Source organism: Ipomoea nil, unplaced genomic scaffold, assembly GCF_001879475.1.
Source record: "Ipomoea nil cultivar Tokyo-kokei standard unplaced genomic scaffold, Asagao_1.1 scaffold0800, whole genome shotgun sequence".
Taxonomy (NCBI): Eukaryota; Viridiplantae; Streptophyta; class Magnoliopsida; order Solanales; family Convolvulaceae; genus Ipomoea; species Ipomoea nil.
This window is the reverse complement of record NW_017617228.1, coordinates 131,240-149,900: the sequence shown is the minus strand read 5'-3', so window position 1 is coordinate 149,900 and position 18,661 is coordinate 131,240. Positions and strand designations below refer to the sequence as shown.

Below are 18,661 nucleotides of genomic sequence, written 5' to 3'. Positions count from 1 at the left end.
TAAGGCAATTACAGACTGAAAAGGAAGTCAGCATAATACGAATAAGATCTGATCAGGGAACAGAGTTCGTGAATAAAGTTATCAAGGAATTCTGTGGACGGAATGTCATTTTCCATCAACTTTCAGCATCACGAACACCCCAATAGAATGGAGTAGGCAAAAGAAGATGCACGGACTATGATAGCATGCTCAAGCCTACCTAAGCGCTTCTGGGCCGAGGCTATTAATACTGCATGTTACACCCAAAATCGGCTACTCATCAATAAAGCTCATAGACGAACTCCATACGAACTATGGAAAGGTAAGCAACCTTTTTTTAGTTATTTTCATATCTTTGGTTGCAGGTGTTTCATCTAAGAGCATTTGATGAAAGAGGCGACGAAGGACTATTCATGCGGTACTCCTCAGTAAGTAAGGCTTTCAGAGTTTTGAATAAAAGAACCATGGTGATTGAGGAATCCATCCACGTCAAGTTTGATGAAAATGCCGAAAAGACTCCACAAAATGATGAAATAATTGACGTAAAAATAATCCACGAGTTTGGCATGACACACTCTCATACTTACTGATCAACTGTGGTTTTACAAAAGGAGTTGTTGACAAAACTCTTTTTCGAATCAAAGATGGTGATCACATCCTACTTGTGCAAATCTATGTGGATGATATTATCTTTGGTTGCACAAACCCTGATATGTGTGAAAAATTCTCTAAACTCATGCAAGGAAAATTTGAGAAGAGCATGATGGGAGAATTAAACTACTTCCTTGGATTACAAGTAAAACAATGTTCAGATGGAATCTTCATTAATCAAGCGAAGTATACGAAAGATTTGATCCGAAAGTTTGGAATTGATGGAAAATCATCCGTCAAAATTCCAATGAATACATCCTTGAGAATGGAAATTGACAATGAAGGGAAGGATGTGGATCAAACAAAATATCGAGGGATTATTGGATCTCTCTTGTACCTAACAGCGAGTAGACCTGACATTTCTTTCGTTGTTGGGGTATGTGCGCGCTTTCAGTCTAAACCAAAAGAAAGTCACTTGAGTGCAGCTAAAAAGATTTTAAGATACCTTAAGGGAACCCAAAGTGTTGGACTTTGGTACCCGAAAGGAGGATCTTTCGACCTGATTGGCTACTCAGATGCAAACTTTGCTGGTTGTAGAATTGACCGAAAGAGTACCTCTGGAACCTGCCAGTTCCTAGGGGGAAGACTCGTGTCATAGTTCAGCAAGAAGCAAAATTCAATTGCCACTAGCATAGCTGAGGCTGAATACATAGCGACTGGAAGTTGTTGTGTACAAATACTATGGATGATGCAACAACTCAAGGATTATGGTGTGATAGCACGAGAAGTGCGCATAAATTGTGATAATACAAGTGTCATCGCCATAACTCATAATCCAGTGCTTCACTCTCGAACTAAGCATATTGACATCAAATATCATTTTATTCGAGATCATGTTGAGAAGAAAGATATATCACTTGAATATATCAACACTGACGATCAACTAGCTGATATTCTCACGAAGCCACTAAACGAAAGCAGATTCTCATCTCTCCGAAATGAACTTAGGATGATTTAAATGACCTAACCTAAAGGCTAAGTCAGTCACATTTGCTTGGGAACTTCAAATGCATGTGAACTGAAATATTCCATAAAGATTCCCAAAAAGATAATCCTGGGAAAAGGAGTGAAAATATCTTGGAAAGATCTACACGCAATCTATCTTACTTCATTCCTATAAGAAACAGCGCTCCTCGGAAGAAAAATTCATACTAACGTACTATCTTACTTCAAGTTTGTTTTAGTGTTTTGATTGCAGGTATGGACAAAGGCAAAGGAAAGGTTGATGAACTTGACAAGAGACAAGCTCGAAAGGAACATTATCTAAAGGAGGCACGAAAATTAGCCGATGAAAGAATTGTGAAAATAAGGGAACAACATGACAAAGTCGAAATCATGTATACTCTATCCATCGAGAAATCATCAACAGGTTCTGCCTTTCGTTACATCCCAATTTACGAAAAATACTTCAAAAAGGCAGACTCTCTATTCTATGAGAGATCTCAATCCATTCCAACCTTCGAATACATCCCAATCCCAGAGGAATTCTCTCATGGTCACCAAGTGTCTAACCCTGGTGATGAATCTCGTGCCCCTACTCTAACCATCAGAGATATGGATGAATATGATAGCATAAGCTCAATGTTGGAGAAACAAGATAGCTTTGATTATTCACCTCCTGGCACACCTTCCGGCTTGACTGGCACTTTGAAGTCCACTGCCAGTAGCAAGAAAAAAATGGAGTGATCTTGTTTCACTCTTCATGGCTTCGGATGGTGTATCTCTTGTACTAAGCCTATCACCTAATCTCTTTTGATGAATAATCTATCTATCTGTTTAGCTTTTGAAACTCTATTCACACTCACGGGTTTCCACACAAAGCCTCCATGATTACATCTCTGACTATCAAACGATTCTAAGATAATCTCAAAAAGAATTTGGTCAAATGGAAAGATGACATGTGGAATTTAATCAATCATTGATTTGACACAGTATGCATTAATTCAGCACTAGAATTGATTGCTATGAAGAAACGCATGATCATAATAGTCATCATAACTGACTCCCACATTGATCAGTCATTTATGAACACTAAAATCCACGGCACGTGATCTTCTTGTTCATCTATTTAAGAGAAATGAACACATCCCGGTTTTCTCACTCACAAGTGAAAATGGAAAACCAAAAGGCAAAGGATTCATCCTCTCACGATAAAATTTATGGTGAAAGCAGCAAAAAGAAAGAAGATACTTTACAAAAGAAAGAAATGTCTCGGAAAATCACCGCAAGACTCACAAAGGAGGACTTGGCAAATCCAAACTTCGACAAGGACTTCATAGAATTCGTTGATAGCTATCCTGTTGAAAACCTTCCTCATGATCCAGAAAGTGACACGGGATCATTAATATCGTACAACACTTGGAAGAGAGAAGCCAGCGTATGGCTAACTGAAGAAACTTCTGAGGGGGAAGAATCTTTTGTGGATGGACCAAGCTTCAGAGAGAAAGAAAAGAAATGAATCTCTCTTTATCTTGTGATCTCGATGGACACATGTTTTCAGTGTTAAGTTCCATTGTAATAAGTGTCCATTTTATGGTGAAGTAATAATATGAATGTATTGTTATTAGTTATTTATATCAACTTTGTATTTTTTTAAAACTTTTAATGAAATTCTATGAAAAATGTTTAGAAATTCGGCCTTTAAATTTTGTACAAAGAATTAATTAATATGAACTGGTTTGGAAATAGAATGCAACATTTGGCCGCTGCATAGCCTGTTTCTTATAATAGTTTTTTGACAATAAAGTATAGATAAGATATTTGATATATCTTTTCTTACTTGAAAAAAAAAACATGTGTTTTCTTACTTTCTAAAAAGGCTATAAGCATAGCCTTCCAAATTTTCCATCATAGCTTTGAAACTTCGGTATGCACGTTACCAACTGTAATATTTTCTTTGTAAACTCCATACTCAGCTAATTTTTTGGCTTTCTTCTCTAGCAATAGCGTGCTATGGTCATTTTTTCCAGCTCCGGTATCTTCATTATAGCTTCAGAGATTCGGTATGCACGTTACCAAACTCAAATATTTTCTTTTTAAATCTCATACTCAGCTAATTTTTTAGCTTTCTTCTCCAGTAGTAGTAGTAGTAGTAGTAGTAGGCAGTAGCGCGTTTTTGTCATTTCTTCCAACTCCGGTATCTTCTCTTTTTGAACTGTCATACTTTTTCTTTGAAGAATAAACCGACATACTCAGCAGCTCATTTCTTTGGCTTTCTTCTCCAGCAGTAGCAGTAGCAGCAGCGTAGCTCCGATCATTTCTTCCAGCTCCGGTGGGTCAGCATCTCCACGCAAGGTCAACAACTTCCTGCTTAGTCATGATTATTTGGATCCAAGTTTTTTTTTGGGTGGATTTTTTTTTTTTTTTTTGCTTCTATTGTTCTATCTCCACCTTTGTTTGGAGTCTATGCAAGATGATGTTAAGGTCAACCACAGAGAAGAAGACCGTGAAAATTACATTGAAAGTAGAAGGGAAGACTACTCCTCCATTTTCAGACTCCTTCGGATGAGGCTCTCCTTCTCCTTGCAGCGAGGCTCTCATACACCTAGCATCAGCATATATGTACAAGCTCGTCCTCCCATAGGACTACTACCTCCAAAACCAAAACCTCTATCACTGTTTTCCATAAGAATTGAAGCAGAGTCTCCACGTGGTGATCCTGGGAAAATAGTCCCCCTGTATAGGGTTTAGATATTTCTTTTTAATTTTGAACTATGATAATGTAGAAAAAGCTATACTTTTAACTATGTTAAGGTATAGGTATTTATATCAACATTGTATTTTTTTAAAACTTTTAATGAAATTTTATGAAAAATATTTAGGAATTTGGCCTTTAATTAAATTTTGTACAAAAGAATTACTCTGTAATTAATATGAACTGGTTAGGGAATAGAATGCAACATTTGACCGCTACATAGCATGTTTCTTATAATAGTTTTTTGACAATATAGTTACCATTGACAATAATGTATAGATAAGATATTTGATCTATCTTTTCTTAATTACTTGTAAAAAAAAAAAAAAAAAACATGTCTTTTATAACTTTCTAAAAAGGCTATAAGCATAGCCTTCCAAATTCCCATCATAGTTTCGGAACTTCGGTATGCACGTCACCAACTCTAATATTTTCTTTTTAAAATCCATACTCAGCTACTTTTTTGGCTTTCTTCTCCAGCAGTAGCAGTAGGCAGTAGCGTGCTCCGACCATTTCTTCCAGCTCCGGTATCTTCATCATAACTTCGGAGATTTAGTATGCACGTTACTAAATCAAATATTTTCTTTTTAAATCCCATACTCAACTAATTTTTTGGCTTTCTTCTCCAGCAGTAGCGCACTAGCGCGCTTCCGCCATTTCTTCGAGCTCCGGTATCTTCTCTTTTTAAACCGCCATACTTTTTTTTTGAAGAATATACCGCCATACTCAGCAGCTCATTTCTTTGGTTTTCTTCTCCAGCAGTAGCAGTAGCGTAGCTCAGGTCATTTCTTCCAGCTCCGGTGGGTCAGTAACTTCACACAAGGTTAACAGCTTCGAGCTTAGTCATAAGTATTTGGATCCTAGTTTTTTTTTTTTTTTTGTGAATTTTTTTGCTTCTGTTCTTCTATCTCCTCCTTTGTTTGGAGTCTATGCAAAATGATGTTAAGGTCAGCCACGGAGAAGAAGGCTATGGAAATGACATTGAAAGCGGAGGAGAAGACTACTCATCCACTTCAGACTCCTTCGGAGGAGGCTTTCCTTCTCCTAGCAGCAGAGGCTCTCCTACTCCTAGCCTCAGCATATATTTACAAGTTCGTCCTCCCATAGGACCACTACCTCCAAAACCAAAACCTCTATCACTGTTTTCCTTAGGAATTGATGCAGAGGCTCCACGTGGTGGTCTTTGTTTTCCCAGGAATCTTATGATAGTTTTTTTTGACAATAAAGTTATCATGGTTCATACACTGTTGCTCGTGAGACTCGATGTCGCTCGTGAGACTCGATCCCAGATCATTGTTCCCAAATTTCACTTATTTGACCAACTGAGCTGCTCATGCAGGAATTTTTTATTTTTTTATTTTTTGGGTGCTAGTAAAGTAAATGGTGATTAAGATATTCTACATTTCATTTTTATTGACTAAAAATATCTTTTTGTTATTATAGTAACGTTAGATTAAGATTTCAAGATGGCCAAAGGTCAATGGTCGAGTGGCATAGTTGTTGTCCCTCAAATGAGAGGTCTCTTATCATTTTTAAGGGAAAATGGCATTTTTTTCCCTCAGAATTATAGGCTTATAGCACTTTTTCCCATGAGTTATTCATGTATCCATATTTGCCCCCTCAATTATTTTAGAAAAATTAATCCCAACCAAAACTTGGTATGAAACAAATGATCGAATTTATTTATACAAAAATAAATAAAAACGAAAAGAGGGTTTTTAAAATTGATATAAAATGCGAATGTGTGTTGCGTTTTTTATGACTGAATTTTTTATTTTATTTTGTTTAGGGGTTCACATTTTACTACTTAATTAGGGTCTAGCATTTACGGTTTAGATTTAAATTTTAGTTTTTTTATTGATTTTTATAATTTATCCATGTTTGCATATTTAGTTGTTATAAAATGCATATTTAAGTGTTCAGGTTTACAAAGTTCGATAATTATAAAAATGTCACTACATTTTTTAAAATAAATTTGATTTGATCCGTCCGATTTTTACATATGTATAGCTGAGAATAGTTCTTAAATTTCTTCTGGGGGTGTGCTTTCATGGAATCATAAGTCTATAAAGGGGAGTGTTCAGGTGAGAACATGTTCCTTTGGTAAAAAGTGAACGTTGATCTTGAATAATGATGAAAAAAAAAACGAGGTTAGTTTAATAAATATTATAAATTTAGAAGTTTATAATAATTATAATACTGACCGTGTGTATCTTTTACTAAAATCCTCAAAAACCTTGATGAGTGGTTGAAATCTGTCGTCACTTTTTAGAACCTACCTACATATAATTACACACACACACACACACACACACACACACACACACATATATATATATATATATATATATATATATATATGGATCTTGCTAAACTCTCATACATTTATTTCTGAGACAAACTCACTCTCTGATGTGTCATTTTGTGGTGAGTTGAAATTTGATAATAATAATAATAATAATAATAATAATAATAATAATAATAATAATAATAATAAAACCTGATTTTACAAAAATAGTCAAATAGGAAGTGACAGATATTGTGTGATTTTTCTAAGGTAAGAAAAATTACCCCTCTCTATATACTTATATCATGATTCATGATATATGGCACATCAAATTCTTATGAAAATAGTTTCAAACACTATATCAAAGCCTATTCATTGCGCCACGGATCCATTGGCTATGGTTTCGATCTTACAATATCTATAGAGTTTGAACATTCTGTTTTGGAATGTTTTACCCTCAACTGCCATTTGACGCAGCTCGTTATCTAATAACCTGCGAAAAAAGAAAAAACATCTAACTAACTAAACTACATATGTTGCACTTCTAATCTTCTTTGGCTCCCATAATTGTTCTATGATGTTAACATACTTCTGCTCTTCACTAACACCAAACACCAAATGCTCCACCATTTCTTTATCAATTTTTGGATTTGCATTTTCTATAGTTTCTCTTCAATTCCTGCACCCCAATCAATAGGCTAGCCAATATGTAAATAAGTGATTTCCTATAATCTGGGCCAGGTATAGTATCATGAAATTCAGACAGGTCCAAATAGCACAAGCAACAGAACATGTCACAGAGTAAACCATCACAAACTAGGGGGTTTCTGGTCTCTGCCGTCATCTTATACTTTTTCAAATCTTCTATACCTTAAAAAGACCAGAGTTTTACAATATACTAAAAATGAACATGTATTATAGTCCACGTTGGAACTTGGAAGATAGAGTTTAAAAGTGCTTTATGATTTCCTAGAATTCCTTTACATATAATTTTCTTAGCATCTGTTGAGATGAGGCAAGGAAGGGCTATTTCTTTCTGTTTGAGTTTTTAAAAGTGCTAACCTTTTAAAACCCAAAACTACCCATTCAAAATTAATTTTAATGATCACAAACGTATGACCACAAACGATATTAAGTAGCTTTAAAACTATATAGAATCACAACATTGTGTTGGAATGTTTTCCCCCAACAGCCATTTTACACAGTTAGTTATCTAACAAAGTAACAACCTGCGAAAAAGAAAAAAACATCTAACTAAACCACATCTGCAGATCTGCTGCACAGCACTCCTAATCTTCTTTGTCTCCCATACTTGTTGAGGTTAACATACTTCTGCTCTTCACCAAATGCTCCATCATTTCTTTATCAATTTTTGGATTTAATAATTTGCATTTTCTAATTTCAAAGGATTCAAAACAATTAAGACTGCACACATCAGAAGCAAAGTGCAGTGGCATTGGATACACAAAACATCAGAATCTCTACAACTTCCCTACCAAACATGCTATCCCGCCATAATGAGGATAAAAAATTAACAACCAAAAAACTTTTAAAGAAATAGTCAATACCAAATTTAGGTAGTGTTTTTTGACAATCAGACGTTAATACAAAACCACTCTACTTAGTCAACAACTAAATGGTATATAGCTCTGTAAGAACAAATTGATACCAATTTCTAAAGAAACAAATGCATCAATCAAACCATATTCAATTTGTGGAAAGGTAAGAGTCTTGGCATCCCAATCGCTGAGAGTCACTTCCAATGGCTTCTCCATCACCCTTCCCAGAACTTCCCACGCCATTCTCTTCAACCCCATCCTCATGAAAATAATGTGAGGGGGGCGTACTTAATTCGAGATATCACTTCTAAGAAAAAATTACATCTTTCACAATTTTGTCTAAGGGTGGAAAGACACCTCAAATAAGGATAAGGAGCTAAAACGTAATAAAATGCTATAGGTGGGATTTGAAACGTTGACACTCTGTGAAATACTGAAGGTTCTACCCACTGATCTACTAAACACCTTAATGACTTATGCATGTACTTATATATTAGTAGAAAAGGTTGAGGGGGGCAGTGGCCCCCACTGCCCCCATTGTGGCTCCGCCACTGCCACCAACCCGTGGTCCCGGAGGAGCTTCTCGGCGTCATCTCAGACCCCAACGCCGACGAAGGTGAATCCCGGATTAGCCAGGAAGGCAAGGAGAGAATGGGGAGTGTAATCCTTGTGCAAAAGTTGAAAAATCAGACAGCTTTTCCCGACGCAAAGCTGGAGAGTGGCGGCCGGGTTGTCGTCTTCCCCTGCAAGACACGGGTGCCACTCGATGTCAAGACCGACGATGATGCTGTGGAGGACATGGTGGTTGTTGTAGACGACCTGGTTGACCCATTGATCAACCTCAGCGGCTCTCTTTGTCATGGTGACGCTGAAGTTTATGCCGTGAAACTGGACTTGGTGTTGTAGCCCAGAGAAGCATCTGCGTCTGAGTCTGGGTGGAAGCGTCATATCGCCCCCAAGAAACTCAAAATTCTTGAATTCCAACGCCAATTCTTGAAAAGCTTTCAACTTTCGATTAAGATTTATTGATGGGTATGAAAATATGAAACACAGAAACGCAGAAATAGAGAAACCTTGGATTAAGATTAAGTGATGGGTATGAAAAATATGAAACACAGAAAGGCAGGAATAGAGAAATCTTGGAGTGAGTTACGAGTTTGAAGGTGAAACAGAGAAATCTTTGAATGGAGAGTGGAGAGGGAGGGAGGAAAGGGGTATATATTATTTCAGTCAGTAGCCAAATGGTAAACTTGTTGTGATTGATTAGTTTAGTTTTAGGAAAGTAAAGTATGTAGCCGTTTTTATTTAGTTTTGTGGCGGTTAGTTTCGAATTTAGTGTTAGGAAAGTACTTACTCAAATTATAAAAATTCGATTTGCATTTCAAAACTGGTTTCCTAAAACGTTCTGCTAGATAAACCCGCCTTGGCTAAGAGGATTAAACCCGACGTGAATCAAACACACAACCTTCTGATTTAGAGTCAGACACGCTACCAATGCACTACAAATCCGCTGTTGACAAGTTTTAACTTACAATCATTTATATTGGTTATTTTCTTTAGAATTAATGCCACATTTAGTTGCATGATTACAATTTTTAATTAATTAATAACAAACAAAATAAAAATGATTAATAATTGGTCATTAAATGTAAAAGTACTATCAATTATACTAATAAGAGCCCAAGAGAGTTAGGCCTATAATGGGTAGAAAAAATGGCGGTCAAATTTCTTAATCAAATGAATGGCTCAGATTGATCAGATTTTAATTTTTCCTTGAGATTTCCTAATTTATCCTTAATGAATATGATTATCCGTTAAATATTATCTTGTCCATTAGTTTCTGTTAGTTCACCGTTAACTTACTCATTGATTTTAATAAGAAAGGTCGCAGGTTTGAACCTCATCCCAATCAAATTAAAGTTGGCATAATTAGTACTCTATTTTACTCTTATTAAACTATATTAATAATTTAGTAGCTACAACAAAAAATAATACATATGCATTTCTTTAATTTAGAATTATGTGTGTACAATATTTTTATTCATAAAAAATTATTCATTATCAATAAATTAAATAAGAGAAATAATTTCATTAGTTATATTGTCTTTATTTTTCTCCAATGTAAAACTTCTTTACATTCAAATTAATCAATTAATTATATTCATTACATTGTCTATTATCTTTTTTTTTTGTGCACTATTTTTTAATTAAATATCAAAGTTATAATACAAAATAATGCTATATATTTATTTACCAAGTATTTTATTACTACCATGAAAAAATTTAAAAAAGCAGTTAGCGGTTAGCGTTAGCGGATTTGACCAACGAATTATATAAACAGTTGGAAAAAAGATATTTGAAAAAATTAGCATTTTAGATTAACATGTAAAATGACCTAAGGGTATACATATAATAATAATAATAATAATAATAATAATAATAATAATAATAATAATAATAATAATAATAATAATAATAGTAATAATAATAATAATAATAATAATAATAATAATAATAATTGTTATAAAAAATAAAAATAAAAAGTATAACTAAACCAATCATATTAACTACTTGGGATATTTATTGACAAAATGAGTATTCAAATCACACAACAAATTGAAGTGGAAAACTATCTCGCAATGTCATTATTCGACAATCAGCAGTTAGCTCTTCAATATTAGTATATATTTAATATTTTATGCCCTAATTTTTATTTGCTCTCCCTTATTTCTCGTATTTGGTTTCAACCATACCCATACAATTATTTTATTGGCAATTATAATTAATCTTGACTATATTATCTTGCATTTATAAATTTAGAATTACCTATTTAAATACGCAAATTCAACATTCAATTATATATGCATGAACAATTCCAATATAATCTTGCATTAATATATTTATAGTACTTATTAAAAAAAATATTGGGCATCATCTCAATCGCGCAATGCGCGTAAAAAAACTAGTGGTAATCATATAATTGAAAGTAAAATTTAATTTTCAAATGGTCCCTCGACTATGTCATAATTAATAACCAAAATTAATAACCAAAATGGTCCCTCGACTATGTCATAATTACCAATTTGGTCCTCGACTACCATTCTTACTCAATTAAGTCCTCAACTATGTAATATTTACCTAATTTAGTCCTCCATCAATTTATATGTTAATTGGCTGTCAATAATGAGGACAAAACTGTCATTTTATCACTTTCTTCCATCACCTTCCTCACGCCTGTATACACTATAATTTATGCGTCGTTCAATGGGACAACTAAATTATGGAATGGAGCGTGTCACTGTGGGGGTCTCGGACTCCCTACCACTCCTCGTTAGAACAGTGACTCCCGCGCAAGGTTAGCATGTTGATGCTTTAATGATTCGAATGTCGGTTGACATGTGTGAGTATGTGGGATACTCAGAAAAGAATCACCTATGTGAGAAAGAAGTGAGGGTCGCTTCAAAGGAGAATTGATATTAAGATATTATCCGTTCAAGAATCACCAACCTATCAAGCCACAATGCTTTCTGTTCAAGAAGTTCCCCACCTCAGATGTTATTAAGATATTATCCGTAAAGAACCTCCCAGGAATAAACGCACTCTGGGATTCCGATATTAAATCTAGTAAATAAATACATAAAAAACTAAAATTAAGAGCAAAAGAAGCATTTTTTTTGAGAAATTGGTGGGGGACAACGCCTACAACTATATATTTACGGTGGATAGATATCGAAAAAATACGCGATTTTAAAAAAAATTGTCCCGTCCGAGTCAAAAGTTATATCAATGCCTCGACAAAGTTTCTAAACCCTAAACCTAAAAAATAATAAAATAATAAAAATTAAAAATTAAAAATTAAAAATTAAAAAATAAATAAAAAACGGCCAGTTCAGCCGGCTAGGCGGCCGCCCGGCCTCGGTGGAGGCCGATTCCGGCCTTCCTCACCGTGACCGGGCATGTTTGCAACATTGCTTAATAGTCTATAAATATTATCCGTGCATCACACGGGACAAATACTAGTATGAATCAAATATCAACCAACAATTGTAAGCATTATTATAACAATAGGGTACAAAATACGGAGTACCAAATAATCAAATAATACAGCCATAGCTTGCCACGGAGACTAATTAGAACTTGGAAAGTGTTTCAAAATTTATATATAGAACCATAGCAGAAGCCATCCTCTCAATGTAGACGGGGAAATCTTCCAGGCAAGGTACATGCACAATGTAACATACGCAAAGCTTTTAGATAGGAGTATTTGTATATATTGTATGAATATGTCGTCCACCACCCTTCATTTTCCAAGTGAACTATCGCCTCAGGCTTTCCACAACATAATCCGCATAGAAATTCCTGGCAAACGCATCAAATTACAATTAAACATTTGTAGAGAGATAATTAATGACGGAAACACAAGTTCAAGTACAGTCTTCTATTTGATATGTGACGGGCAGTTTTACTTTATGCAAGAATGGAAATATGTGAAGGCAAAGGTTTGAAAACTTACATGGAATGCTGGATGGCTTCATAAGCATCAGATGCTGGTAGAAAGTCATTAACTGCAACTTCCTTCTTCTCATTCTTCTTGTCTGAATAATTGTTAAGTATCAAATATTTTCACCTCTGTATTAGAATCAGCTGTTAAAACGAACATCTTTAAAACATAATTCCTGTTCCCATTTATAATCTTTATATATGAAAGGATACAATCCTCAAAGAAGCGGCGGATCTCAGCCAAACGAACAACAGTCAGCATCTTAAAATATACAAAATAACAGAGTTAAAGGCAATACAAATGACAGTATGCACTTTGTTAAATTAAATACAATAGCTAAACTGCCCGTTTCATCACAAATAACAATAGCACTTTGCTAGATAGTAGTTTAAACCTTTGGAGATGATGTTTCCACTATGGCATTTTTGAGATAGCTTCTTCAACCAAATAGTATTAACTTACACATACTGGGAACACAAACATATGCACAAAGCTAACCCAATTGAAATAAATAACATATTGCAAAAAGATGCAAACCTTTAAAAAAGAGTAAAAGACAATTTTGGTCCTAGACTTATAGTGGCACGGACAATTTTAGTCCTTTATAAAAAAATCAGACAATTTTTGGACACTCTTATTATGATGAGGACAATTTTGGTCCTCCGTCTATATTTCTGTTAAATGACCGTTTGAGAGAAGGGCAATTGCGTCAATTCACTCCATCTTCTTCTCCAACCTTCAATTCTCTGACTTCCCAAAAAAAACAAAAAAAAAAAAAATCTTCAATTCTTTGTAAGTTGAACTAAATTTCAGTGGGTGATGATTTGAACAAGATAAAACACCTCTTAAAATTTTGACTTTTCAATCTATCTAAAAGCCTGCACCATTTCACTCTCTTCGTCTCTAAACCTCTCCTCTCATTCCAAAATGGATTCCCAAACAGAGCATACCCTTTCGAGAAATAGAGACCTCTCTCAGTTACTCCCTTCCTTTTTCGGCATCCCAAACCCTAACACACTCCAAAATTCCTCGGACCCAGATCAGAAGACCAAAGGATTTCCCATCGCGCGTGACCAGATCGTCCTCATAAACCCGGTGACCCAAGGCATGATTGTCCTTGCCGAGTGTGGAGATTGGCGATGGCGAAGAGAACAATGAATGTGCGATTTGCTTGGAAGTGTGGGGTTTGGGTGGAGTGGCTAAAGAAATGTCTTGTAAGCACATATTTCACCACAAGTGTATTGATAAGTGGCTGTAGATTCATGGGTCTTGCCCAGTTTGTAGGTTCAAAATGCCAACCCAAAAAAATTGAAGGTTGAACACACAAAGAATTAAAGGTTCACTGGAAAGTCATCGAACTCCAGTGAAATTAAGTTCATCTTACAGAGAATTGAAGGTGGAAGAAGAGATAGAGTGAATTGACGCAATTGTCCTCCTCTTTGACAGCCATCTAACAGAAATATAGACGGAGGACCAAAATTGTCCTCGTCATAATAAGAGTGTCCAAAAATTGTCTGATTTTTTTATAAAGGACTAAAATTGTCCGTGCCACTATAAGTCTAGAACCAAAATTGTCTTTTACTCTTTAAAAAATCAAATAAAACTAAAACTTGTAGAGAAAACAGGAAGCACTTTAAATTACATCGGCTAAAAATTGCACCTACTAGAATTTATAAAAAGGATAGGTTCTTCCACAGTTATAAACTCCTTTTTACCCTCTTTCCTGGTAAGACTGATTGCTTTGGCTCTGGTCATTAATATTCTATTTAACTTGTAAATTTACCAATGTCTAAAGGTTTTAATTCAACCGGGGCCTGGACCCAATGCATAATGAAAGTGTAAACTACACCTATAGCCACCAAACCAAAAATCAATTTGTCAATAACTTGTTTAAACAAAAATATAGCATTTTATGCAGCTTAAAGCCTTCTAATAATATTAACCAGGATTTGACTATATTCTTTGTCCAAGTTTAACAACATTGTTTACAAGTTCCTATAATATTTCTCAAGTAAAATAAATATTGTATGTTTGAATAAGGGTCCGTTTGGAAACCAGGAAAATGACTTCTGGAAAATGTTTTCTGGAAAATGAGTCATTTTCCGGAAAACATTTTCCTTTCCGGTGTTTGGTTGCATTCTGGAAAACTGTTTTTGTGTGTTTGGTTCATTTTCTGGAAAATGAGTAGAATTGTATAATTAAACATTTTAATTATTTTATTTAGAATATTACAACATGTATAATAATATATAATAATATAATATTAATTTTAAATATAATAAAAAATAGCTAAGTTTTTCAACAAAAAAAAATAAATAATAATAATATATCAAAAATATTATGGTGGTGGTGGTGGTGTAGTGGTAGTGGTGTTATTCGTTATATAATAATAATAATAATAATAATAATAATAATAATAATAATAATAATAATAATAATAATAATAATAATAATAATTGGTGGTGGTGTGATGGTGGTGGTAGTATGACGATGGTGGTGGTGGCGGCGACGGTGGTATGGTGGTGGCGGCGGCGGCGGTGGTATGGTGGTAGTGGTGGCGGCGACGGTGGTTGCGGTGGTATGGTGGTGGTAGTGGTGGTGGTGGTTGCGGTGGTATGGTGGTGGTGGTGGCGGTGGTGTGGTGGTGGTGGCGGTGGTATGGTGGTGGTGGCGGTGGCGGCGGTGGTGTGGTAGTGGTGGCGGTGGTATGGTGGTGGTGGCGGCGGCGGTGGTATGACGGTAGTGGTGGCGGCGACGGTGGTTGCGGTGGTATGGTGGTGGTGGCGGCGGCGGTGGTTGCGGTGGTATGGTAGTGGTGGTGGCGGTGGTGGCGGTGGCGGTGGTGTGGTGGTGGCGGCGGTGGTATGGTGGTGGTGGCGGTGGTGTGGTGGTGGCGGCGGTGATATGGTGGTGGTGGCGGCGGCGGTGGTATGACGGTAGTGGTGGCGGCGACGGTGGTTGCGGTGGTATGGTGGTGGTGGCGGCGGCGGTGGGTGCGATGGTATGGTGGTGGTGGGGGCGGTGGTATGGTGGTGATGGCGGCGACGGTGGTTGCGGTGGTATGGTGGTAGTGGCGGCGACGGTAGTGGTGGCGACGGTGGTTGCGGTGGTATGGTGGTAGTGGCGGCGACGGTAGTGGTGGCGACGGTGGTTGCGGTGGTATGGTGGTAGTGGTGGCGGCGGCGGTGGTGTGATGGTGGTGGTGTGACAACGGTAGTATGGTGGTGGTGGTGGCGGTGGTATGGTGGAGATGGCGGCGACGGTGGTATGTTGGTAGTGGTGGTGGTGGTGGTATGGTGTTGATGATGTTGGTGTAAAAGTTGGAAAATGACTTCCCCCAAAAAAAAGGGGAAGTCATTTTCCATAAAATTGCCTTCCTTTTCCATTGACTTCCACCCCATTTTCCTTTGACCAGTCATTTTCCAATGTAACCAAACACCAAAACCCCGGAAAATGACTTCCAGAAGTCATTTTCCGGGTTTCCAAACACACCCTAAGTGCATTTTTATACAACCATATTGGTTGAACCTAAGCTTGTGCAACCATAGCAATAGTGGACTTGATTTGTAACCTTTCATATACAATGGAAGTTTAAAAAAAAATGATGAATCACAAATTGTAAATTAATGCATGAGTAGACTTGAAAGAGATGGACAGATGGGGACAAATATAACCTATGGAAATTTTTTCCCCAGGCCAACCATTAACCTAAATATTGGCGGGCTCAGGCTGGCTCCAGTTCAAACTTTTTCCTGAGCTCAACCAGCCTGACTGATGGGTATACATTTCAGTACCCAGTCAAGAAGCATTTGCATGTTTTCAATAAACAATTTGTGATATTTTTTACCTTGATAAGTCCACTCTTCTTATCCACTTCATACTTCACCTTACCCCCTTTACTGATCTCAATTACCTGCATAGATATAGTCATATACAAAAACTTAACCTGAAATCCTTGTCCACACAAAAATAAACCTGATACCAAATCATTAATATCATGCCATTCCCCGAGTATAACACAAGTAAATCCATATGGTCAAGGTCAATGAGCACTTGAGCATTCAAATGGGAGGGTAAGACAATATCAACGTTTTTTTTTTTCAAATTTCTGATGGATTTACTTGAGGGTTCAAATAGGATTAGCTCATTTGCTTGTTGCATATAAATGGTTATAAGACGTATATGTTTTTTTACATTAAATTAAAAAAATTTACGGAGTTCAAAGCAGTGGGATATGATTTACCGCATGATACGAGTCCTAACTAAATTTCTAAAATGAACAAATTGAAAATTCAGAAGGAACATTTGAAAAGTCAAGTAATCTGAAAGATTTGAGCAAAGTGAATGCTTACCACATTGAAAAGCTTTGGAGCTTCAGGCCCGGGATCAGATCACAAGACACGGATGAAGTAACTTTAAACTCCAAAAAGTGATCAACTCTAGATATGGGCAGAATTTAGTTAAATACCTATCTCAACATCATGCCAAGGATGAGCATTGCAGCAACTGATCTCCGAGTCATGGAAGATAGTATCCTTTCCTTTCATTTAGTGGCGGATGCGAGGACATATTTCCCTTCAATTGGGAGCTTTGATTGGTGTTTCAACTATAGTTGGAAACTGGACATTTATTAAAAATGAGGAGCAGATAGATCATAAACACAGAGACAACAATTGAGTGTAAATGTAGGACTTATGCTATTCAACTTCCAGCATCCTCATACACACAAAATCTGGCAAATGCACAACTACATTTCCCTAAACTATCAATTTCCAGTCTTTATTATTTGCACAATAAGATTCATTATTTTAATAACACCAACTTCTTAAAATGATACACATTTGTTGCAGGATTCTTTTGCCAGATTGAAGACAAGAAATCATCAAAAAATAAATAACAAACAGACAGTATAAACAGACAGAAGCAAATTAAGTGGCATTGGATACACAAAACATACATCACAATCTCTATAAATTTCCCTACCAAATATTAATGAGGATGAAAAATTAACAACCAAAAAAACTTTCAATTAAAGAAAGATTTTAGGTAGTTTTTTTGACAATCAGACCTTAATACAAAACAACTCTACTTAATCTGCTCTGTAAGAACAAATTGATACCAATTTCTAAAGAAACAAATGCATCAATCGAACCATATTCAATTTGCGGAAAGGTAAGAGTCTTGGCATCCCAATCGCTGAGAGTCACTTCTAATGGCTTCTCCATCACCCTTCCCAGAACTTCCCACGCCATTCTCTTCAACCCCATCCTCATAAACCGCTCTGAGTCGTAAACCCCCGCGGCCACCCACCGCAAATCCGCAACGTTTTCCACCACCAACCCGTGGTCCCGGAGGAGTTTCTCGGCGTCATCTCGGACCCCAACGCCGACGAAGGTGAATCGGAGATTAGCCAGGAAGGCGAGGAGAGAATGGGGAGTGTAGTCCTTGTGCAAAAGTTGAAAAATCAGACAGCTTTTCCCGACGCAAAGCTGGAGAGTGGCGGCCGGGTTGTCGTCTTCCCCTGCAAGACACGGGTGCCACTCGATGTCAAGACCGAGGATGAGGCTGTGGAGGACATGGTGGTTGTTGTAGACGACCTCGTTGACCCATTGATCAACCTCAGCGGCTCTATTTGTCACGGTGACGCTGAAGTTTATGCCGTGAAACTGGACTTGGTGTTGTAGCCCAGAGAAGCATCTGCGTCTGAGACTGAGTCTGGGTTGAAACTCAAAATTCTGGACTTGTCTGCGGCGTCTGTGTCTGGGTGGAATCATCATATCGATCACCCCCAACAAACTCAAAAAGCTTTGGATTAAGATGAAGTGATGGGTATGAAAATATGAAACACAGAAAGGTAGGATTTGGAGTGAGTTACTGAGTTTGAAGATGGAAACAACAAATCTTTGAGTTACTGAGAGAGTTTGAAGATGGAAACAAGAAATCAAAGGTATATATAATTTCTGTTAGTAGCTTGTTGTGAAAGTCACTTT

The 18,661-nt window shown here is 36.6% G+C and overlaps 1 protein-coding gene, 1 long non-coding RNA gene and 1 pseudogene across 3 annotated transcripts; all 3 read right to left on the bottom strand.

The window, feature by feature from the left end:
* Positions 1-7,248: 7,248 nt before the first annotated feature.
* Positions 7,249-9,118, bottom strand: LOC109177127 (annotated as a pseudogene).
* Positions 9,119-12,189: 3,071 nt separating this feature from the next.
* LOC109177123 lies at positions 12,190-12,922 on the bottom strand. Of its 2 annotated transcripts, XR_002053528.1 has the most exons (3): positions 12,884-12,922; positions 12,684-12,765; positions 12,190-12,529 (listed from the first exon to the last, which is right to left on the bottom strand). It is a non-coding gene; the product is annotated as an uncharacterized LOC109177123 (long non-coding RNA). The 2 variants fall into 2 exon arrangements; XR_002053527.1 differs by having other exon boundaries at positions 12,684-12,913.
* A 4,818-nt stretch (positions 12,923-17,740) lies between these two features.
* On the bottom strand, positions 17,741-18,448 carry LOC109177126 (exonuclease 3'-5' domain-containing protein 2-like). The gene has a single exon (XM_019326428.1). It carries the CDS (start codon positions 18,446-18,448, stop codon positions 17,741-17,743), a length of 708 nt encoding a protein of 235 aa, XP_019181973.1.
* Positions 18,449-18,661: the final 213 nt, after the last annotated feature.